Genomic DNA, 25,244 nt, shown 5'->3' with positions numbered 1-25,244 from the left:
GGCACAAATCCCAAAGATGGATGAGGTAAAGGAGGTGGAATGAGGTCAAGGGTCACTAAAGACCCGAGGTATGCATTTAAGGGTTAACAGAACGAAATACCAAAACCATTAACAGAGAGCTAAAATAAAATAATGCCGGCTATGCTGATAATGTCAAACCTCAAACCAATGTTTTATTTAGTTTCTTCTTGAGCTTGACAGACCAGAGTGACCTTTAACTGTTATTAAACATACTTGGCAAATAAACCCTGTGATGACTTTTTAAAAATGGACCTTCTGTGTTCCACAGGAGACATGAGGGTGAGTAAATAATGACAGAATTTTCATTTTTGGGTGAACTATTCCTCTAAAGTGTGGAACAGAGTTTCAGCGTCTCACCGTGTCGAGGTTCTGCATGATGTCCTGGAATGAAGGGTGCGATCGGAACTGCTCGAAGAGCTCTCGTTTATACAGCAGAGCGTACAGCAGGTTTGGGTTGTGATGAAGCGAGTTACTCAAACACGAGTTAATGATCTCCAGCATCATTCTGATCACCTCCTCAATTACGTTAAGATCCTGAGCCTGTGAAAAAAAATTAAAATAAATAAATAAATAAATAAATAAATAAAGAGAGAATTGTGAGCAAAACTTTGTGAGCTGCCTTCCAAGACAGCATTTTTGGGTGTTATAGGCACGTTTACCAGGGATGCTCAATATTTTAATGACAATATCAGTACAATTTGCGTTTTTAATTATTATATCGATCAGATTAGGTCCTTTTTGGAAGCAGACATTACATCTCTTTTTCGAACCTTAAAAGTAAAAAATGGTTGTCGATCTTTTCTACTATACATTAAATGTTTTAAATTAAAAGTTTTGATGTTTTAAAAGCAGGCAAAACAATTTAGTTACAATATCTGCCGTCATATTGGTTATCAGCTGAAACAAAAACAGATACATAACAGATAATCACAGTCAAATGTGATGTTTGTTTAAATCCCTGATCCTAAAGTTTGAGCAACAGTAATAGCAAACAACCACCAAACTTTGTATTCCTGTTTCGAACCTATTCTACAAATGCAGTCACAAGTTTACATTATTACATTTATTAAAGATATTTAGTTTTGTTTGAGACACTTATTAGAAAAAACAATATTTGGTGCATGATCTTGAGAGTAATAAACATATCAATCAATACATAATGTATATAATAAAATAAATATATAAAAACATGAATTCGGTAACACTTTACAATAAGGTTCCATTTGTAAAAATTAGTTAATGCATTAGGTATCATGAACAAACAATGAACAATATATTTTTACAGTATTCATTTATCTTTGTTATGTTAGTTAATAAAAAATCGATTTGTTCATTGTTAGGTCATAGTGCATTAACTAATGTAAACATACCATGGACAATGCAAGGTATAATGCATTATACTATAATAATATATCATATTATAACACATATTATAACTCATTTCCAACACCAAACTTCATGTGTCATCATGTATTCTATAATGTGTTATAATGCATTATTCTCTTTAAAGGTGTAACCCTGAATAGGAAAGCATTATAATGAATTATAATTGCAGTTACAGTTATTGAGGCAAGATATAGCAGATAACAGGATATTAAAATGCATTATTTTATAAGACTATTTTAACAATGCATTACACAGATTAAAGTGTCATATCAATGTTTTTCACAGATCAAGGCTTCCATTTGTCATGCACTGAAGCGCTTCATGTCTCCTAAGAGCTAGCATTCAGCCTTCAGTCTCTCCGACCTTTGACCTTCAAATTTCCTCTTCTCCCACAGTCCAGCTCTCACGTAATACTGAGCCTGCAGCCAACTCTTTTCTACACACACTCTTAATTTTATTCTTACATTCCTTATTCTGAGGAGTTCAATATCTCTCTGGATTAAACCAAGTCAGTATAATAGAATCTGCAGTGCAGTTTCCATAGAAACACATGCACACACATACAGTACACAGTGTTACCACATCAATCACTGTATTGTGTGATTTTAGGAGATGACAGCTCAGGACAGTTTGGAGTGCATTTAGAGAAACACAAAAGCTTGAAAACGTTCAAAAACACTTATCTTCATTTGAAAAGAGAAGACTTTTGTACAACAATCATAACATCACACAAAAACAAATCAATACCTTTGGAAATACAATAAGAAAATAATGAACGAACGAAATACAGAAATAAAAACAAAATAAAGGAAGAAAGACCACAAAAGAAAGAAAAAAAAAGAAATGAAAGAAAAAAGGCAGAAAGAAAACCAGGCAGAAGAAAGAAAGAAAGAAAGAGGACCAAAAAAGCACGAGACAGACAGAAATACCAAAAGAGAAAGAAAAGAAAGACTGAATGATAGAAAGAAATACCCAAAGAGAGAGAAAGACAGAAGAAAGAATGCCTGTATTCCTCTTATTTCAAAAGTTTTTTTCCTTCATTAAAATATTCTTGCATATTTTTAACTATTTAAAACATAATAGATAAAACTCATTCAAATCAGCAGTGTCCACTTTATTTCTACAGCACCTCTGAGAGTTCTTAAAGGGGGTCATGTTAATGAATTAAGGCCCAGTTGAAGCCCTTCGCTATGGGTCCCGTTTCTCACACCTTCCCCTGCCACCAGGCGGAGAAAATTCCTGCCCTCCATTCCCATGACAACACCCTACACATCGGGAAAGATCTGCGGACGCAGGGGTGGGAGACTGTCGCCATCATCATTATTTTTTTATTTTTTTTACCCAATTTGGAATGCACAATTCCCAGTGCGCTTTTTTAAGTCCTAGTGGTCGCGTAGTGATTCGCCTCAATCCGGGTGGCAGAGGATGAATCCCAGTTGCCTCCACGTCTGAGACCATCAACCCGCGCATCTTATCACGTGGCTTATTGAGCGCGTTGCCACGGAGACATGGCACGTGTGGAGACTTCACGCCACCCTCCGCGGCATCCGGCTCAACTCACCACGCACCCCACCGAGAACAAACCACATTATAGCGACCACGAGGAGGTTACCCCATGCGACTCTACCCTCCCTAACAACCGGGCCAATTTGGTTGCTTAGGAGACCTGGCTGGAGTCACTAAGCGTCTTTTACCACTGAGCTACCCAGGGCCCCCCTTTGTCATCATCATTATTAACAAAATTAAAGTTGATTTGTACGAAACCTTTACACTAATAACAAAAGTGCAGGCAGGATGGGATTATACAAGACTTAAGAAATACTTGTCTAGACCAGTGATTCTCAACTGGTGTGTCCCAACCCAGAAATGTGTCTCATGTCTGTTCTAAAGCATTTGCAGAAAGCAGGGAAAAAACAACACTAAATGTAAATGATAAACATCAATTAAACAGAAAACACTAGGCCATTAGTCCAATTAAACTCCGTAGTGGTATTTTGTCTCTATCTAAAAAAAAAAAAAAAAAAACAACTGATCATTTTTCTATTCAGCCTATTTTATGTTCATTTTGCATATTGACGAACACATGCAGATCACGGGTGATTCTCATGAAACCTGTCAAGGAAATGTCCGTGTCTTAACCCCAAATCAGTACACTGCATGAAGAAAACGAATCCTACATCGAGGACATTATTTTCAAGACACTTATGCACATTCTCATTGCTGCAACATGTACAAACGTTTTACATTTATTTCTTCCTGTTTTTTTAATGATTCTCATTACAGCAGCACAGATATTGTTTTACTGTACTATTGTAAAAAAAAAAGCTATTGTTAAATTATCTTTTACATTTTTTATTATTAAAATCTGTGAAAACTATTGGCAGTACCAAGGGAGTACTACTATGATATAAAAACTTTTATTTTTTTTCACTTTGCAGTATTGAGAATTGGGGGCTAAATATATGTAATTGTCCTGAAAATAATGTCATGCTGTAAAAAGTACCTAAGGGTACGTTTACACGACAACGATGTACTAAAAACGGAAACGTTTTTCCTTTGCGTTTTTGAAAAGTTTCACGTACAGACGATAACGTTTTCAAAATGATCCCCGTTCACACGGATCCGCGAAAACGACTAAAAACGCTGTATTATGCATGCCAGGCCAGTAGTTGGCGATGTCACTTTGTAAAGAAACACTACGCACCTGCGCACATAATCATTCTCCACAGAGCAGTGAATACAAACAATGAAGATGGCGAAAGCATCGAGCAATTTTGTCTGGACGGACGATGAGGTTGCTTTATTACTACAATTACTTTGCTGGAGAAGCGTCAATAAACTCAAAATCTTGAGCAGCACTAACACAGTCCTGTAGTCCACCATTTTTGAATGTCTTGCACATTGTTTTGAAGTACTCGCCCGCATGCCTATAGATTGAACATGTAATACGCGTGTGCATGACGTCATCGTTTTCACAAATTCGCGTTTTTGTATGTTTACACGGAGACGATAACGGCATCGTTTTCAAAAACGTGCACTTTGAAACCTGTTTTCAAAAGTTTGCGTTTTCAGGCACCAAAACACCGTTGTCGTGTAAACGAACAGCCAAAATGCATAAAACGTTTTCCGTTTTTAGTTGAAAACATTGTCGTGTAAACGGCCCCTAAAAATAGGCTTCTTTTTCTATTAGCAAAATATAATTTCTTATTTGATTTTTTTTTTTTTTTTTAAATCAAGAGCAGGATATTTTCTTGACAAGTATCAGATGCTGGATAAAACTACTTCTTGGAATGCTGCTGATGTCCAACATCACTCAGAGAGAGAGAAAAGGGGAGTGATAATTAAAAGACAACTCATAGTGACTCAGGAATGAGAGAGATTTTCTACAGCATAGACTAATGAGATTACACACACACACATTGACAGAGGTGAATTCAGGCCAGATGTTAATGTGTGAACGGAACTAGAGTGTTTGTGAACGGCCAGACTGATATTTATAACAAATCAAACCCTTGATTTTCATTGCATCTTTTTCCATACAATGTAAGTGAATGGTGACTGAGGCTGACGTTCTGCCTAACATCTCATTTTGTGTCTGAACAACTAAGGGTGAATAAATGAGGACAGCATTTTCATTTTTGGGTGAACTATGCCTTTAAGTGTAATTTAGAATAGGAACTGGAACCAGATTAGTTAAAATTCTGAGAGAGAATGGAAGCGAAAATAAAATCTACTGCCAGACAGCCATTAGTCACCCAGTGACAGAACTATCTGTGTGCATACGTGCACAAGTGTGTCGTCGAATGATCTGCTAATGACGGTGATGTCAATACCATTTAAGCCAGTAAGAGGCAAGCTCCTGTCACTATGGTTACGGGCCCTTAGGCTCAAAGGCAGAGGTCAGACGACAAAGGTCAGGTCACACAGTCTCTCAGGTCTCAAGCTTACAGTGACACTGAGAGGAAGACATACTGTCACCATGGCAACAGCCACGTAACCATCAACATGAAGCAAGACAGAACAAATGTAGATTCATCTTCAAGGTTAATAAGACGGTCTGTGGCTATTTATGCTTGTGTCACCAAGGACTTTAAACAAAAAAGATGTTAAAAAATAAGCATTCCGTTACAGTGATTTTACCAAGGTTAAGAGGTGTTTGTTAGGCATGATGAAAAGCAAAGTTTGTACATTTTCATAAAAATACAGTACTGATGTGTGGTCACAGGTGTGTGTGTGTGTGTGTGTGTGTGTATAAAGGCTAATTGTAAATGGCTTTGAACTCGGCTAATCCAATCCAAACATTTTAAAGCTACTTGTTTTATAGTACTCTTTTAAAATACATTCAAAAACTTGAGAATGGTTTCCTAGTGTGTTGTGTCCTAAAACATAGAGGGCAGCCAATCTGGACAGAGTTTTTGGGCATCATAGGTGCTTTCAAATGTGAGTTACCGTAGATTTTCTGTCAGCTCGAACCAGTCTGGCCATTCTCTGTTGACCTCTCTCATCAACAAGCCGTTTTGCCCACAGAACTGATGCTCACTGGAAGTTTTTATGCTAACACGTTGTCGTCGAGCCATTAACTGAATAGGCAGTAAGTCAGCTGCCTACGTTTTCGATTGCAGCCAATATTGGGTGGCCACTACTGAAATAAAATTCTGTCATTTCGGGGAAACTTTTTATTTTCTATAAGATACTGTAAATAGTTCCAATGTACTGGTTTCATTGTTTAGTTGGGGATTTGGCACAGAGAAAACATTTAAGTTGAAGTCATCTAGTCCATATTGCACTTCTCTTTTCCTTATTTGTAAATGAGGCCTTGAGGAAGCTGTATATAGTCATATGATATTGCTTTAATGCTGTAATATTTGGATTGCTGTACTGAATCAGGGTTCCCACAGGTTTGGAAAACCTTTAAATATCAGGGAATTTTAAAATTGTGTTCTCCAGGCCTGGAAACGTCACGCAAATTAATAAAATAAAATAAATCATGGATAGGAAAATCATGGATAAATCTTTTATCGGCACATTGCACTGTTGTAATCCAAGAAGCCTGTATGTGAATGTACATGTATTTAAAGTGTTTTCTTTCAAGCTGCTTTTGGTGCAATAAACTCTTAAGTATTTAGTCTTTAGTCTTACTTTTTCTTGCCTAAGACACATTAGGGGGAGGAGTATTTAGAGAGTCCTAGAAATGCATTTAAAAAAATAAATAAATGCAGAATCAAATTGTTAATCAAATCGAATTTCAACGTGAATCGAATTGTTCTGAATTTGCAAAAACTTGTTTTGAATTGAAAACCTATGAACCGTGCACTGAATCAATTCGCTTTCAACCCAAAGATTCACACTACTAGCAATCAAACACTCAACAGCAGCCTGAAAAAGAATAGTGACAGAAAAGAAGGGCAGAGAAAGAGACATCCAATCGTGTGTCCACGTGTCTTTAGGGAGGCGTTAAATGGGTCATTCTTTGACCTGTATTAATACCCATTATCACGCCACAGAGAGCAGCGCCAGCAGTCTCTGTGCATCACACACACACACACACATTTATTAGCACTGTGTACAGACAGTGCTGGTTGAAGTCACAGGCGTCTCTGAGACCCGAATAAATGTGACGAGACGCCACATATGTGCTGTGACAGTCGCAGATTAAACAAACACACACACACTTACATTTTTACTTCTACGTGCAAAAAAACACACCGCACCAAAAACGTATCTGTGTTAGTGTGTGCAAATGTCTCCCTTTATTAGAATGACAGCTTGTTACAGCATGTGTGTGACATTATATTATATACCACAACTGCAGGTGTGTTGGTGTTCATCTACAGCAATAACTGATTTACTCAGTAATAAGAGTTTTGTAAAAATATGTAAATGTATTTAACAATAGCATCAGATACATTCGGTCCAGAGCACCAAAAACAATTTTCAGCTTTCGTTATAAAAGCATGGTTTTGATGTAATAAACTATGATTTCTAAATCTTGTTTTTGCAATTTAGTTTCAATAAATGGTTTGGGTTGACTGAGAAGGGGCATTGGTGTTGTTAAGAGTACGTCTAGTACATAAAACTAATCTCATACAATTCTTAACCTATTTTCAGTTTCATAATGCAAGCGGAAAAGGCAAAACAATGGCAAAGCAATATTATAATAGACACCAATGAGTATGTTTCCATGCACAATCTTACACCGATTATTATGCTTAAAAAGCCGACAATGTGTGTGGTCATCTAAACGTTTTAAGCGTTTTTTCTTTAAGCATAAATCGATTTATATTGCATGTAAATCCAATTTTTAAAAAAAAATTCCGATGTTTAAGTTTTGACATCAAAAGCAGAGGATAAGCCTGACAATTTCAAGTGTCATGTAAACACGGTTTTCTTGCATTGTCTGAATTTTTAATAAGTTGATTTTTGGTAGTTATCAAGAGCATACACGTGCATGTAAACACTCTCAATCTTAATTCTTTAATAAATAAATGGACTAAATGGTTAAAAAATCATTTTAACATGGACCCACTTGATTTAGGTGTCACTGCTATTTACTTAAGCATGTACAGTACTTATTATGTACATATGTGTTGTTGCACTGTACTTACATTTTAAGTACATGCATTTACATTTACATTTATGCATTTGGCAGACGCTTTTATCCAAAGCGAATTACAGTGCACTTATTACAGGGACAATCCCCCCGGAGCAACCTGGAGTTAAGTGCCTTGCTCAAGGACACAATAGTGGTGACTATGGGGACTGAACCAACAACCTTTTGCTTACCAGTTCAGTGCTTTAGTCCACTATGCCACCACTACTCCACGCATTTAATTACATCTATTGTTACACTGTTAACCTTATCTCTAACCATAAACCTAACCCTACCCCAATCCTTACCCAAACCCCTAACCGTAAACCTACCCGTACTTCAAACTCAGAAACAGCAAATGTGAATCTTGTGAGAATTTTGCAGAATAACAACAATTTACACAATACATTTATATATATATATATATGTGTGTGTGTGTTATTACATAGCAGCTAAAGACACCTAATATAAAGTGGGACCATTAACACTAACAACAAACAATCATTCCATCAAGTAATAGTTCATTATCCAAACTGTAGGCTGTTTCTGGTTGCCAATCAACATTTTAAAAAATCTAAGATCAATCTATGAATAAATGATTGGTGCAATAATAAAGTATTCAGTTAATGTGACTACATCGGCTATTTTACAATGGCTTTAAACGCTCATCCAATCAGATTTAGAGCAAGTTTCAATGAACGTTTTTTTTAAATCTCCATATGTACAGACGTGCAGTCTTAACATCACAAACTGTTTGTCTGTTCCCATAGAACAAAGGAAATCCCATGGCGATAACAGTGACAGCAGACAAAAACAATGTGTCAATCTGGTTTGTCTTGTAAGATATGACACAAGAAAATCTTGCAAAATCAATTGTAGTCTAAACTCTTGCTTGATAAACATGGTTTATGAAATCCTTCCCATAAAAACCACTCTGAGAATCACACAGCATGGAAACGGTATGGAGGCAGTTTTGTGTCCAAATCCACCCCTTGATTTTGATAGGTTTACCCCGCGCATCTACACTGGAACAGTATTTTCCTCCACCGGAAACGTAGATTTTTGAAAACACTTCCTAGTAGTGCTGCATACTTTGGAAAACAATGGCATTAGGGAACGGAAAACAAGAGTGTTCAGCCAAATACGAATTAGTGTGGACCTTTAAGAGTGAAGATTTTCAGGTGGAACAAGACAGATGGACAGAGAGACAGACAGACAGAGAGGAGTAGACATGAATGGAAGGCGACAGATAGACACAAAGGAGGAAAGCGAGGTTTAATCGGGACAACAGACAGCAGTCTGACCCACCCAGACACACAGCAGACATCTGCAAGCCACTGGCCTCGGGCTGTTTGTGGAACATACACACAAAAACATCTCACACACACTCCATTTGGATCCCTATTGTCCCAGACACCCAACCCCCCTCTCTAGGGGGCAGAAGAGCAGGTTGGCTGCTGCCCTCTAGGGTTGAAATTTCTGACCTAGATGACCTCCTGAAACAGCCCCTACCCATATTCCTTCTAATTGGGAGGTGACTGCCAGCTACGTTCTGCCCCGCTTTATGTCTACTATGTCTCTTTATGTCTAGCCAGAAGGACTGTCTACTGTCTGGAGACACCTCTGCTTATTAAACACCCCCCCCCCCCACACACACACAGATGAACTACAAATAATACTCCATGACCATGTCACGGTCCCATTTACACCTGATAATGTGAAGGATTTTCATCAACGCATTTTTAGTAATTATTTTGAGAGATCTATCCATCTCTCAGGCTCTCATTTTCTCTATATCTCCCTAAGGGATAAAGGTGACTCACATAGTCGGGCAGGACGGTCCCATCTTCTGCTCCCACAGGCCCATGCAAGGACTGCGTCGCCTGCTCCAAGACCTTATTGTGCTTCTTTGACAGCAGAGCAAACAAGCTGAGAGAGAGAGAGAGAGAGAGAGAGAGATGGTTAGAATAACTGAAACAGCATAAGTCGTTCTTGAAATCATTTTGTGAGGTTGTTTGCCTCATTGTGTCCTGTCCGTCACTGTACCAGTAGAAAACAAAAACAGCATGTCACTTTGATGAATGACACTCTCAAATGACTGCTATGTTTGTTTTGCCTACCACATTCTCATAGACGTATAAGATCGTACTCTACATGTCTGGTTACAAAACGCAGTCAGTCGTTCCAGTGGCTCTTAACATGTTTTGCTTCATAACCCAGATTGTACATTGGACATCAAATGGTGACCCAAAACTGTACTAATGTTGTTACGATACACTCCTTTTGAACACTCCTTTAGCCTATTAAAATTTCAATGTATATAATAAACTAAAACAATAGGCTAGCATGTTTAATTTGAGTGTTTCTCAATTAACAGAACATTGCTTCAAGTTTATTTTAAGTTTGATTCTCATAAAAATGTGGTGTGTTCAATTGGGTTCAAGTCCGGGCTCTGGCTGGGCCACTCAAGGACATTCACAGAGTTGTCCCTAAGCCACTCTTGCGTTGTCTTGGCTGTGTGCTTAGGGTCACTGTCCTGTTGGAAGCTGAACCTTCGGCCCAGTCTGAGGTCCTGAGTGCTTTGGACCTGGTTTTCATTAAGGATATCTCTGTATTTTCCTGCATTCAGCTTTCCTTCAACCATGACCATCCCCCAGTCCCTGCCACTGAAAAACACCCCACAGCATGATGCTGCCACCACCATGCTTCACCTCTGGGATGGTATTGCGCAGGTGATGAGCGGTGTCTGGTTTCCTCCAGACATGAAGCTTGGAATTGAGGCCAAACAGTTCAATATTAATTTCATCAGACCACAGAATCTTGTTTCTCACAGTCTGAGAGTCCTTTAGGTGCTTTCATGTGTCTTGCACTGAGGAGAGGCTCCTGTCTGGCCACTCTGCCATAAAGCCCAGATCGGTGGAGTGTTGCAGTGATGACTGTCCTTCTGCAAGTTTCTCCCATCTCCACACATGATCTCTTGAGCTCAATCAGGGTGACCATCGGGTTCTTGGTCATCTCTCTTAACAAGACCCTTCTCCCCCGATTGCTCGGTTTGGCCGGACGGCCAGCTCTAGGAAGAGTCCTGGTTGTTCCAAACTTCTTCCATTTAAGAATTATGGAGGCCACTGTGCTCTTGGGAACCTTCAATCCAGCTGAAATTTTTTTATAGCCTTCCCCAGATCTGTGCCTCAACACAATCCTGTCTCTGAGCTCTGCAGGCAGTTCTTTTAACCTCATGGCTTGGTTTTTGCTCTGATATTAATTTTCAGCTGTGAGACCTTATATAGACAGGTGTGTGCCTTTCCAAATCATGTCCAGTTGATTGAATTTGCCACCGGTGGACTCCAATCAAAGTGTAGAAATATCTCAAAGATGATCCAGAGAAATGGGATGCACCCGAACTAAATTTCAAGTGTCATAGCAAAGGGTCTGAATATTTACGTCAATGTGATATTTCAGTTTTTTCTTTTTAATAAATGTTCAAAGTTATAAAAATTCTGGCTTGTGCTATGTCATTAGGTTATGGAGTGTAGACTGATGTGAAAAAAAAAGGGGTCTGAATACTTTCTGAATGCACTGTATATACACTGATCAGCCACAACATTAAAACCACCTGCCTAATATTGTTTAGGTTTCCCTCGTGCCACCAAAACAGCATCAAACCGCATCTCAGTATAGCAATCTGAGATGCTATTGTTCTCACCACAGTTGTACAGAGTGATGAGTTATGGTAGACTTTGTCAGTTCGATTTGTCAGTTGTATACAAACACACACACACACACACACACACACACACACGAGAATTTTGTCTATCGTAATTCAACAATCAGTGTGCCAAATATTGTATATTTCTCTCTCTCTCTCTCTCTTATATATAAATATATATATAAAAAGAGAGAGAGAGAGAGAGAATAACTGTTTTAATCCACTTCTCAAATGGTACAATGGCACAGTGTATCAAAGAGCTCTTTTTAATGAAGCCTTAAGTTTGCACAGTATTTAATTTGGGTCAGAGTTTCCTCTCAGGTCTGAGCAAAGAGGCTAAATCCAAAAAACCTGGGCACTGCAGTTTCTCCGAGACGTTGTTCTAAACCAGCTTGAAAAATGGGTCACAGTTTTCACCCGGGGAGACAAAAGACTGCAAGATAGCATACATTTTACAAGCATTTCTCATCCATTCTGTGTGTTAACAGCACACAAGAGCAACCAAGGCTGAATATCTACTACAAACTGAATTGTGTTTGTAAGATCTCAACTCCACGTCACAAATAGTGCTATTTCACACACTGTGAGGAGGTAGTATAGAGTATATACAGCGCACTTGCAGTACACTATTCCATTGCGATCATAGTCCTTCTCACTTTTTGAGCACAACACTGCACATCCAATTTTCAACCATCTTGGTTCCAGAAGCATTTTTTCCAGTGGGATTTCATAAAATCCTTCATAAAAGTTCTAAGCCTAAAACTATTGATTTAAGATTGTCGATTTTAAGTATAAAATTTTACTGCAAAATCTTCACATATTTGCAAATTAGTTTGACAGTGCAGGGAGAGCGACTCGACAGCAACATTCACAGTGCGTCATGAAAGTGGCCGGTCACTGCAGAGCTCCTTTGTTGCGCTTTGTTGGCCGCGATTCTCTGATTGGTGGATCACGGGTAGTGTAGTTCTTCACCAGGAATTTTGCCATTAACATGGTTTTTAAAAAAGGAAGTTGAAATAACATGGACTGTTGGCTTTAACAGAAGCATATATCATCGATTTAGTCCTAGAGGTTTCGTCAAATCACAAACACAAACTATGAGCAATAGTAATAGTGATGCATGAATTAGCATACAGGATAACAAATCAGAAGATAAATATTATTACCCTGCTCTGTTCTTATTATCAGCTGCTTCCTCTAAAGCAAACAACTTGCAATAACAACAAAGTCTATGCCAATTAGAAACTATGATTATTTGGTAAACATGTTGAGTCGGAGATTATAGATTGATTCGTATTTATGTTTGGAAAAGAGTTTAAATCCATGTGACAGTGGAGGGAAGAGCAGACAGCGGAGTGGAGTGTGTGCAGTGTTCAGACAGAATGCCATGTCACTGTGACCTACTGAGAGAGACAGCACATTAAATACCTGCTGGCACACACACAAAACTATCTATCTGTCTGGACTCGGTCTTGATCTGTCTGATTCAAACACACGCACAGACTCTGTCTGGAACATTCTGTCTAGCCAAACAGTGTATCTGCCTGTTTAAGGGATTGATATGAAAGACCTTTTAAAGACAAATTAATGTAAATTTAAAACAGAAATCCACCAATTTTGCAACAAAACTGATAAATGTCTTTAAATGTCAGATCATTGTGATCAGTTGACTTGAATGGTCATTAGGGCTGGGTGATATAAAACATTAAGTAATATATATATATATATATATATATTAGGGTTTAAACAATGTTTTCCATGCTTGTTCAATGAAACAAACAATTAATGAACATGCACCTGTTGAACGGTCGTTAAGACACTAACAGCTTACAGACGGTAGGCAATTAAGGTCACAGTAATGAAAACTTAGGACACTAAAGAGACCTTTCTACTGACTCTGAAAAACTCCAAAAGAAAGATGCACAGGGTCCCTGCTCATCTGCGTGAACGTGCCTTAGGCATGCTGCATGGAGGCATGAGGACTGCAGATGTGGCCAGGGCAATAAATTGCAGTGTCTGTACTGTGAGACGCCTAAGACAACGCTACAGGGAGACAGGAAGGACAGCTGGACCAGACAGGACTGGCAAAAAGTGTTCTTCACTGGTGAGTCGTGGTTTTGTCTCACCAGGGGTGATGGTCGGACTCGCGTTTATCGTTGAAGGAATGAGCGTTACACCGAGGCCCGTACTCTGGAGCGGGATCGATTTGGAGGTGGAGGGTCCGTCATGGTCTGGGGTGGTGTGTCACAGCATCATCAGACTGAGCTTGTTGTCAGTACACGCAATCTCAACGCTGTGCGTTACAGGGAAGACATCCTCCTCCCTCATGTGGTACCCTTCCTGCAGGCTCATCCTTACATGACCCTCCAGCATGACAATGCCACCAGCCATACTGCTCGTTCTGTGCATGATTTACTGCAAGACAGGAATGTCAGTGTTCTCCCATGGCAAGCGAAGAGCCCGGATCTCAATCCCATTGAGCATGTCTGGGACCTGTTGGATCAGAGGGTGAGGGCTAGGGCAATTCCCCCGAGAAATGTCCGGGAACTTGCAAGTGTCTTGGTGGAAGAGTGGGGTAACAAATCCTATTGTTATCAAGCATTTTAAATGATCTAAAAATCCTTAAAACAAGATACATTTACTTGAGAGGAAACATATAAGATATTTACACTTTCAGAGTATGTATCTTGAATATAAGTGTATTTTGTATAAGTGTATTTTTTTCACTTGTTCATACTTCTGCCAGTGCAGTAACGACAAAATATACTTTAACATATATAGTCTTAATATCTTATATGTTGCTTTTCAGGTAAATGTATCTTGTTTTAAGGATTTGTAGATATATTAAAATATGTTAAACATTATATTCAACATTCTCTGATAACAATTTTTTTTTTGCAGTATAGCTCCTAAAGTAAATGTACGTAAGGAGTTTTAGATATTTATACTGGAAAAAGAACCAAAAAAGACAAATAAAAAAAAACATTTTTTTTTTTTTGCATTGCATTGCATAATGGGCTAAAACGACACTCTCTCACCCTTTAACTTTGATCCATCTTTAACTCACAAAAAAACGAACTCTCTTCTTAAGAGCTGCGTATCGCCGATTTTCTTTACGATAAGATACGCACCGTGACAGATACAGTATATTATGATTCACTACGTCGAGAGCCATCATGTTATAATCTAGCTGCAGCAAGCGGGCGCGAGGGACTAGCGTCTCTGCACGAGAGGGTTTATCAGCCGGGAGAAGTTTGAAACTCTCTCTCTCACTGTTTTTCACGTGACTCATATAAGCAGCTCTGACCGCACAGAGAAATGGCAGTTTCAGAGTTTGTGCTTATTAACACAACCGCTTCCTTATTATTTGAACTATGATAAAGGATGCATTTAAGATATAATGCCAGGGTGTTTCCTTTTTAGATGCTCTGACAAGCAAATTTTGCTCAAGTTGAATGCCAGGTAAGGTTCTGCTTTATTTCACGTCAGGACGACACTGCTTCTGTATTTACTTATTTTGACTATTTGTACTATAATTCCCTCATACTTTGCCATCTACATCAGATTTAAGGCTGTTTGGAAGGTTTGGAGTGTGTCTGGACTGTTAGCTGCGTTTTCTTCCTCTCTTCATTCAGGCGCAAGCTGCGGTGCTGCTCTTGCGTGTCATCCTTTTATCTCATGATGCGTTAAATGCGATCAAATGACTATTGGACAATTTTGTCTACTATTTTTTGTTGCCAACATTGTCGATAACGTCGACTAATCGTTTCAGCCCTACTCCCCATAGGAATGTATGGTAGATTGCCGTGAACCCTGCCAATATTACAAGTGACCCAGCAACAACATGTTTCACATTTTTTGGACTATTTTCATCAAATTCGGCAAAAACAGCTCAAACACACATTAGGCTCTCATTAGAAAATGCCAAACGTGTGTCAGAGTAATGTCGACACCAGCAACAGTTGCTAAGACATGATTGATCAAAAACGCTTTTAAGGCGGGGCTTAGTGAAAGGTCAATTAAGCTTAATAAATGAGTTAATGGAAAAAATAAAATGTTATTAATCATATGGGGAATAACGTATGTCCCAAAAACTGGGCAAAATAGTCCCAAAAAATATTCGTAAAATAGTCCCCCAAAAAAATGAGGCTTTCAACCTAAAGTTTTTCAATAAAAAAAGTTAAATGGAAAAATTATATTTAGTTATAATAAATACTTATTATATAAATACATCACCTATATCTACATCAATATAAATGCATATTCACGAACGGCAATATTTGCCAACATATTATGCTAAAACATTTAAATTCCATAAATTTAATAGAATAGAATAGAAGCCTTTATTTTGGTCACACATTATACATAAATTTGTCTGCACATATACAGTGAAATGTATTTGTTTTTACATATCCCAGCTAAGCTGGGGTCAGAGCGCAGGGTCAGCCATGATATGGTGCCCCTGAAGCAGATAGGGTCAAGGGCCTTGCTCAAGGGCCCAACAGTGGCATCTTGGTGGTGCTGGGGCTTGAACCACCTTCTGGTCAGTAACCCAGAGCCTTAACCGCTGAGCCACCACTACGTGATAGTTGTTTTAAACGTATATGACTTTGTCTTTAGCGGACTAAAAAAACAATATGAATGAGGCACACTGACCGCCTCAGTCAACATTTACAGTGATTGCATAGAAAAAAGATGCAATGAAAATGAAGAGTGACTGAGGCTAACATTCTGCTTAACATCTCCCTCTGTGTTTCACGGAAGAAAGTTAGTCATGCAGGTTTGGAACAACATGAGGGTAAGAAAACAATGAGAGAATTCACATTTTTTAGTGAGCTGTCCCTTTTAAGACCTCTGCAAACCATATTGAATCTGTGAGTCTATTATGGCCTGTCTGTCCACAGCCAATTGAAGTGCTTCGTTTTGGTGTCTGCTCAGTCTGTCTGGAGCAGGTGGTGTTCTCACTGTGCTAATGGGACACACAGAGGCGAACAGAACTCTGTATTCTCTTAAAACCATTCAAAGATAAATACAATTACCCTGTCTGTCTCTTAGAATGGGGCTCCTTCAGTGCACCTGGGCACACGTACATACACTGCTGCTAATGTGTGTGTGTTTCTCATGAGTGGTTTGTAATTGTTTTACTGCAATGCAAAAAATGGATTATTTAAATAGTATTTAAGTATTTACATATCATTGGAAGTATTTCTTGTACTACCTTTAATTTATGCTGATTTAAATTAAATTAAAAAATGATTGCATTACAGTAAAGAATCTAATGAGAATCACCTTGAGAATATTGAGAACTGTGAAACAAACAAACAAACAAAAAAAACACAAAGGTTAAATATTCAGACGCAATATAGTAATGAAAATCTGGATAGAGGTTAGCGCTGGGCGATATGGACCAAAAATCATATCTCGGTATTTTTTAGGCTGAATGGCGATACACGAAGTGGACTAAATGTTCAGTTGTAAGTCAAAGCTACATGTGAGATGGTAAACGAAGCTTGCATCACATGGGGGCAGTGGTAGCTCAGCGGTTAAGGCTCTGGGTTACTGATCAGAAGGTCGGGGGTTCAAACCCCAGCACTGCCAAGATGCCACTGTTGGGCCCTTGAGCAAGGCCCTTGAGCCTATCTGCTCCAGGGGTGCCGTATCATGGCTGACCCTGCACTCTGACCCCAGCTTAGCTGGGATATGTGAAAAAGAAGAGTTTCACTGTATATGTGCAAATGTATAATGTGTGATAAATAAAAAGAAAATTATAAATTATAAGAAATTATAATTATAAATTATAATACTTTGTTTCGAGGTAGAAGACTTTTCGGATTGCGAAGCCTTCGTGGCCGGGGTTGCAGCAGTAGCACGAGGTTTAACACACACTCCAGTTTATGGCGCTGTTGTAAATGGTGGAAGAGATTTGAAGTGCTTCCACTTCTGGATGCAACCCGTTTATTGCATTCCCTACTGATGACATGCAGGGCTCGACATTAAGCATTGTGATGTGCTTGTCATTCGAACAAGTAAATTGGTCATTCACTTGTCAGAGTAAAAAAGTTACTTGTCCAGAGAGAAAAAAGGACATGTATTGGTTACATGCTCAAGCAACATGTCAGAGTTTCTGATGTATGTTTTCTAAAATTATGACATGGCCAACCTAATAGTATTATACCTAGTATATCAACTAGATTCTTTGGGACAGAAATGTAAACTGTGCTGGGTAGGGGAGGTTAAAAATAAGTTTGTACAAGGTGTTATAATGAGAAATCTTTTAAAAACCTAGTTTAAAACACTTATGTTCTCAGAAATGTAAACTTTGTGTCCAATTTGGTTTCATACATTTCTGAAAAGCCTTTATAGCATTTTCTACCAAGAAAATAATACAAATCTAACTTTAAAATTGTCATGCGGTGTAACCATAAAGTTAAAAAGTATTTTAATACTTTCTTTGCACCTTGAATACATGAGACTATAAACAAATTAATTAATTTGAGTCAAGTTTTTTCAGGGTTACAGCACATGAACAAAATGTGCCTTTTCATAAAAATGTCAAAATAAATATCAGATGTTTTTTAAAACTTCACGCTCAGTCTTGAGGGTCTAAAGGTGTCTGCTCTGTTTTATGGTTTTTATGGTCAACAAACAACAAAATAACTACCTACATGTTGGTTTCACCACATGACTTTGATTTGGTGGACAAAAGCGTTTTTAATCATATTTTAAAACAATTGTTTCACTGTTTATTTTTTAAAGAAATAACAATAAAAGATTATTCTGCACTAGTCATGCCAACATTTATTTTTTCACGAATTTCAGCTTTTAATGAGACTTTGACTTTTTCTTTTTTACTGTCTCTGGACACCACATGATATTTTTTACTTTATGCCCCAGAATAAAAATATCAATATGACTTTAAACTCAGCAATTGTCATACAAGGTGTTTTTAAGTAAATGGTTTGTGTGAATTGCATTTTTTTTTTAATGTATTTTTAATTTAATAGGTCTGGAAAAACATGAGCGTCACTTCATTGACCCTTTGGGCACATGGTCATAATATGCACCTGTTACCCTATGATATTGTATTTTCTGATTAATTTTGTGAAAAGAATCCACGTTATGATCATTTACATTTATTCATTTGGCAGACGCTTTTATCCAAAGCGACTTACAAAAGAGGAAAAACTTAAGCGAATCATCTTAAGGAGACAGTGGTATGATGAAGCCGAAAGTCCGGGAAAGTGTTTTGGTGCCTCTTTGTGTTGGTACAACAAGGCGACGTTCCTTAGCTGACCGCAGGCTTCTAGTGGGCGTGTAGCTCTGCAGAAATGATTTTAGGTATGCTGGAGCAGACCCAGTGACTGTTCTGTATGCCAGCATCAGAGCCTTGAATTTGATACGTGCATCAACCGGCAGCCAGTGAAGAGAGACAAGGAGTGGTGTAACATGAGCTCTCTTTGGTTCATTAAAGACCAGACGTGCTGCTGCATTCTGGATCATTTGCAGGGGTCTAATTGTGCATGCAGGGAGGCCTGCAATGAGAGCGTTACAGTAGTCCAGTCTAGTTATGACAAGTGACCGATCTTGCGGTCTTTGAGATGTGATCTGTAAATGAAAAAGGTTTTTTTTCTAGATCGCTCGCCCACTGCAGACAAGCATTTTTTCTACTCCAATCTACTACTTGACCATGTTTGAAAGTGTGTGAAACATTTGAAAACTTGTGGCGTAAGTGTCATGTGAACACTAGGAAGGACAAGTCAACCCATCGCAAACTCTGACATATCTGCCAGTGTTTTCAGAAAACCGACGTCTTTACGCAGTGGAGAGAGAGCTTACGCGTTCAAGGTTGCCAGACTGCAGGACTAAAGTGTCACTCTGCCAGAATATTTCCAAACTGTACAAGTGTCAAGATCTGATTGGGGGATTTCACCTACAGAAATCTTCAATCTAATTCTGACTGGCTAATCGCCCTTATTTAAGGTCTGTTATTTATCAAACGTATTAAAATTAAATATTAAATATTTTACTTGCATAATTAGTTCTAAGTAATACATGACACAATTGATCTAAAGGGGATGGTAAGGGGAGGATGGTGGTTTTACAAGGGGGATGCTTTTTGGCATTTCTTGCAACATTTACATTAACATTTACATTTATGCATTTGGCAGACGCTTTTATCCAAAGCGACTTACAGTGCACTTATTACAGGGACAATTCCCCTGGAGCAACCTGAAGTTAAGTGCCTTGCTCAAGGACACAATGGTGGTGGCAGTGGGGATTGAACCAACAACCTTCTGATTACCAGTTATGTGCTTTAGCCCACTACGCCACCACCACTCACCAACAAGGGGGATGGCATCCCCTCGCACCCCCACCTCAACTCGAGCCCTGCTTGTATCATACTTATAAATTAATATATACTGTAATGTATTAATACTGCATTGTAAGTGCTGGTCCCCCCTCACTTTTAAAATGACTGCTACGCCTCTGGCCCATCAGAATCTACATAAGCAGATATTTACATGAAGTGTAGTATGCATATAGTGTGTTGCCTTCTTGAGCATCAATGAATGTTTGCACCTTGTGCAATAGTTGTGTACGAGTCCCTCAGTTGTCCTAAGTGTCAAGTGACTCTGATTCAAACTGCTAACCTGAGCTCATGAGTTCACACCCTCAGTTCTTTTCAGGTGATTCATGAAAAAGACCCGGTTCAAAAGAGTCATTTGGTCACGACTCTCACACACTGGGTTTGTTGTTGCGTGCGGTGTGGAGCTCATCACCACAACAGAATGGGTGAAAAGCGGCTCGAGACACACTGGTTGTGCGTGCTGTAAAGATGTATTAACTCACAAGATGATATCTGACGAAACCGCATATGAACGTACACAACACGACTGTCGCCAACGCCATTTTAGTTGCAGTATGGAGTCCTGTCTAGTGATAGCTTGTCATAAATTTCCAATATGGCTTAATGATTGTGAACTGCTCTGCAACAGCTGAAAAAACTCACAAGCTCCCGCGCTTGGAGAAAATACAACAGTGCCGCATTTTCACTTTGAAGGACGCAGTACATACATTTATTTAATTAAATAGTATTCTTTTGAAGTTTGATAATCACATTAGGTCATATCATGATTCCTGTCTTTCCACTACCAAATTTAAGACCTCTTTAAACAATTATTAAGATTTTTGTTGTATCATTTAAGATATTTAAGACTTTTTATGACCTTAAATTTTGGAAAACTGAATTTAAGACATTTTAAGACTTTTTAAGGATCCACGGGAACCCTGAAAATGTGCAGAGAGAAGAAAAGGGGGTATTGCAGTGTTGTTATATTAACTAAATCTCTTGTTTTCACTCATGCAAGAAAATGTCAAACTTTGGAGTGTGGACATGAATGTGTGCGCATTTTCACATCCTGTGGTTATATGGGCAATGGCCATTCAGCATCAACATCCTATGACACACACAGAAAAAGATATACAACCACACACATGCACAAACACACTCCAATCTGTGTGGTCTGCGTTAAAACTGGATTTTGGACGTTTTTGTGACATTTTTTCAATTGAAATATGCAACCGTATAAAATTGCACCCCCCACCCACCCCTCCTTGTATTGTATAATGATTTATATGCATGTAAGCGCCATAGAAATTGTCACCTATCCTTTAATGAAACATTTTCCCTCTAATTAAGGGTCTAATTGACATGACACACCAAGGATTTCACTATCTGGTTTGCTTTAAAACCGTAAAAGGTCATAGGAAATAGTCCCTGATGATTCAAATTAGTGCATGTATCTGAAATTACAACTCCACCCTTAAATACAATTTGAGAAAACTGCATAATTATTCCTTTTAACCACCATAAACAGTGACCTTTGTTTACTTGGCTGTTGCTTGGCATGCACAGTCAAGCTAGCTTATGAGCTAACCGCTAACACTGTCAGTATGCCACAACGCTAAAAAAACTGCTTTACAAGGAAGTTCTGCAATACCACTATAATGTGCAATTAGTGTGCTGGGGCACAATGCTCCCCACTCATTACAGTTGCTATGGGCATTTATGTAAATGGTTTGTGTTGCTACCACTGGCAAGCATTACATTCTCCCTCAAAAAACGACTACGCCAACAGCACATGCACATCGCCTGCCAATACTCTCTGCCCTCCGCCAAGAAGGAGAAAAAAGTCAAATAAAAAAGGAAATAAAATGTTGAGGGAACAAATAAAATTAAATGCTGACATTGCTGTAGAAAATACAGCTGACATTACAGAAGAGCGTACAGTTATGCAGTTTTAGTGCTACATTTTTCTTTTGGCAAACTATCGCATTTCCTAATGAGGCAAACTGGAGAGAGAGTTTAGTAAGACCAGGATAGAAGACATTTTTGACTTGGTATAGTCAAGCTTAGGCCACATGCACACAAATCCATTTTTGTTAGCAAACGTAGTTTTCAGTTTCTTACCGTCATCGTTTTCCAAAGTATGCAGTAATGGATAGTGTTTTTGAAACGCTCAGTTTTTGGTGGAGGGAAACGCTGTTCTACTTAGGATGAGAGCCGAAAAGGTAGCTAAATTAATGCGTCTTCAAACGAAAACAGATTAGTGTGGATGTGGCCTTATGGTACGTTCATGTCATGTCAGAATAACCGTAATTACGAGATTACATCAGCATTTCATGGTCATTCATTTTTGTGGTGCTGTCTTTTAATGGCTCTTGTTTTAATTTTGTTGTAGCTGAGTTGTGAATTTGCAGTCTGAACTGAATGTAAACATAAAGACTGGACGCTGTGAAAACAATCGTTCTATTGTGTTGTTCTCTGTGGTTGTAAGTAACACCAAACATACAGCGCTGCCACCTAATTCATGAATTTGGTTCTTTATAATAAATCGGTTAATAAGACTAAGAAATCATTTTCGTTCTAATGCATAATAGCTTTGAATTGATCTAAAATTTTGGTCTAAAAATATTGTTCATGGAATCATTACAGAACTGAATTGTTAAAGGAATGTTCTCTATTCAATACAAGTTCAGTTCAATCAACCGCATTTGTGGCATAATGTTAATTACCACAAAAATTATTTCGATAATGTAATAAAAAAAGAAACATCATGGTTCATGTTCACACGTACACGTGTTTACGTCTTGTGGCTATACTTCTGAATATTAATGTGTATATTTTAATTCACTTCGATTGCAAGTGCTTCCAAATTATAATTCCCATCCCTAATGCTTAAGTAAACTGCAACAGGTTTCCAGTATGGGTCTGCAATCGTTATTGCTTGCATGCTAAACCCCATCGTGGTAGCATTTATGAATAGCTACGTGTTCCAGATGATGTCACGGCAAACCCAGGCAGCGTCAACCAAAACATAAACATGATAACATGCATTTAATAATGACAGGGCAATGAAAAAGACATTAACATGAAAATTAAGACTCAAAATAATCTCACTGAACTAAACTCACTGATTTTGCCGGATGACGTTGAAAATGTGAAAACTGATGTTTTTGTGTTATATAAAAAAAAAAAGTGATATTATTCAGGAAGCAATTTCCAACCAATCAGACTGTTGATTGTTATCTGCTTTGAAAACACTCTGCACTTTGTTGCATTTCTCACTTTCAAGTGCATTTGAGGTGATCGCAGTGCTGTTCTTCCAAAGTCAACAAACGTTTAATTCATTTTAATTCAGTATGCGTATCAGGACTATCATGCAATGAAATGTGATCTGTTTGTTTTTAACTTTGGCTAAATCAAACAGTTAGAAACAGTCACTGTGTGTGTGTGTGTGTGTGTGTGTGTTTGTTCTATAACAGTTGTTCACCTTTCTGATCTCAAACATATCTAGTTTCTGGACCGATGCAAATCAGCCCATCTGTGATGCTGGCCTGCTGCCCGACTACATAACAGCTGTAGTATCTAATACACACACGCTCCCTCGCACTCTTACCTTATAATTCGCTGAGCAGCATACTGATGTAGGTTGCGAAACTGGGATGACATGTTGGCAAGGGCCGCCAGGCAGTTTGTGTGCAGGTATTTATCCTAAAGAAGGTGAAATCAATAAAAATGAATTTATTCTGTAATACTTTGAATATTAAATATTTACTTTTCATTGAACTCCCTGAACAGAATTGTTTCACGGATCTAACTTAAAACTTCAAATCATCTCAAGTCTATAAGACAAGTCTTATTGTTGTTGTCTTACATAACGAACTGTGCATGGGCCAGCAGCAGGTCAAAGGTTTGGATCTACATGGAGGAAGCTTTACTTATACCTCTCTATTACAAAAACTGAGTTTATGTTTGTGGTGATATAGGCGTGGCTGAGCGATGTCTGTGGAGAGCGAGGCCGGGAGAGGAAGAGCGGTAAGGATTTCCCACAGGTGTCAATCCTTACCAGTCTTCCTCTCCTGGCCTCGCACTCCACAGACGTCGCTCGTCCACCTACATCACCACAATGTTTTAAGTGCTTTGTGATTGAATGCATTTGATTATAGTCTCACCCTGGTCCTCGTCATGTTAAACTGGATGGTTCGAATCACAACCAGGATCAACAGACTGCCCAGAGAAATCTCTGTTAGAACACGTTCAGTGTACCATGAGATGTTCTTCAACATCTAAAAGAGATAGAGAGTGACAGACAGATTATAAGAAATGATGGGATCATTGAAGGCAAAAGTAGGCAAATGTATATTCACTAAAGAAATTTCCACGACCTTTAAGATTTTATTACTTTCCATTACCTTTCCAGGTCTAAACAAAAAACTGTGAACCAAAAACTAAGCTACCAAAACTAAAACTAAAGAAGAATTTGTACACTTGATCGCAATGCATCGATTACAGAATTTAAGAAACAATTTTCATCGCTATATTAATACCCAATGTGATCTCAGATTACAAACGCAAGATCCAAGGGGAATAAAGCCGTGTTCACTCCCTGCGAAACATTGGATAAGCGGGTAAATGGATGGACGGATGCTGCCAAGTTCGGCTTTCGGTGTCATTATTCATGAGTGTTTATGTCCATTTGACCATAGTAAGTTACTTCTCCGATTACGATATCTTGTGTCATTTATATGGCTTTATATCTCTATAAAATGTGTTACTTCTCCAGAAACAAATTTAAACACAAACAGAACACAGCCTCAATAAATGCGAATGAGCAAAATCGCTCACGCGTTCACGCACTCTCTTTACAGTGAATGCCACATAATGCACTATATAGAGAATAGGGAGCAATTTCAGACTGTTCTGAATGGGACTAACTGGTTAAAAGGTAAATGCCGGGTGCAGCTGCGAAAGATAAAACATTCTCGTCAACATACAGCTGAGCCTCATCCATTTAAAATGAATAGGGAATTTAACCACCTTTACATGCTACAAATAGACTGTTTTTAATTTGATCTAAACATGGGCCTTCTGTCTGCATATTTAATTTGTAATTATTGGTGCAATAAATGTTAACGTTACAATATGCAAATCTATCACGCTGATTCCACGGTTTAAATACCATCTGTGTTTGCATCAAG

The 25,244-nt window shown here is 38.4% G+C and overlaps 1 protein-coding gene across 5 annotated transcripts in view; it reads right to left on the bottom strand.

Moving 5' to 3' along the window:
• LOC127430833 (dymeclin-like) overlaps positions 1-25,244 on the bottom strand; it is a 94,133-nt gene that overhangs the window by 30,178 nt on the left and 38,711 nt on the right. For all 5 annotated transcript variants that reach the window (XM_051680941.1, XM_051680943.1, XM_051680944.1 and 2 more), the window contains 4 exons: positions 24,219-24,332; positions 23,663-23,757; positions 9,820-9,925; positions 379-561 (listed from right to left, as the gene is read on the bottom strand). In XM_051680941.1, the coding sequence (XP_051536901.1) occupies positions 379-561; positions 9,820-9,925; positions 23,663-23,757; positions 24,219-24,332 (498 nt within the window). The remainder of the gene's footprint in view (positions 1-378; positions 562-9,819; positions 9,926-23,662; positions 23,758-24,218; positions 24,333-25,244) is intronic.

This window comes from Myxocyprinus asiaticus, chromosome 40 (assembly GCF_019703515.2).
Source record: "Myxocyprinus asiaticus isolate MX2 ecotype Aquarium Trade chromosome 40, UBuf_Myxa_2, whole genome shotgun sequence".
Classification (NCBI taxonomy): Eukaryota; Metazoa; Chordata; class Actinopteri; order Cypriniformes; family Catostomidae; genus Myxocyprinus; species Myxocyprinus asiaticus.
This window is presented reverse-complemented; position numbering and strand designations above follow the sequence as displayed.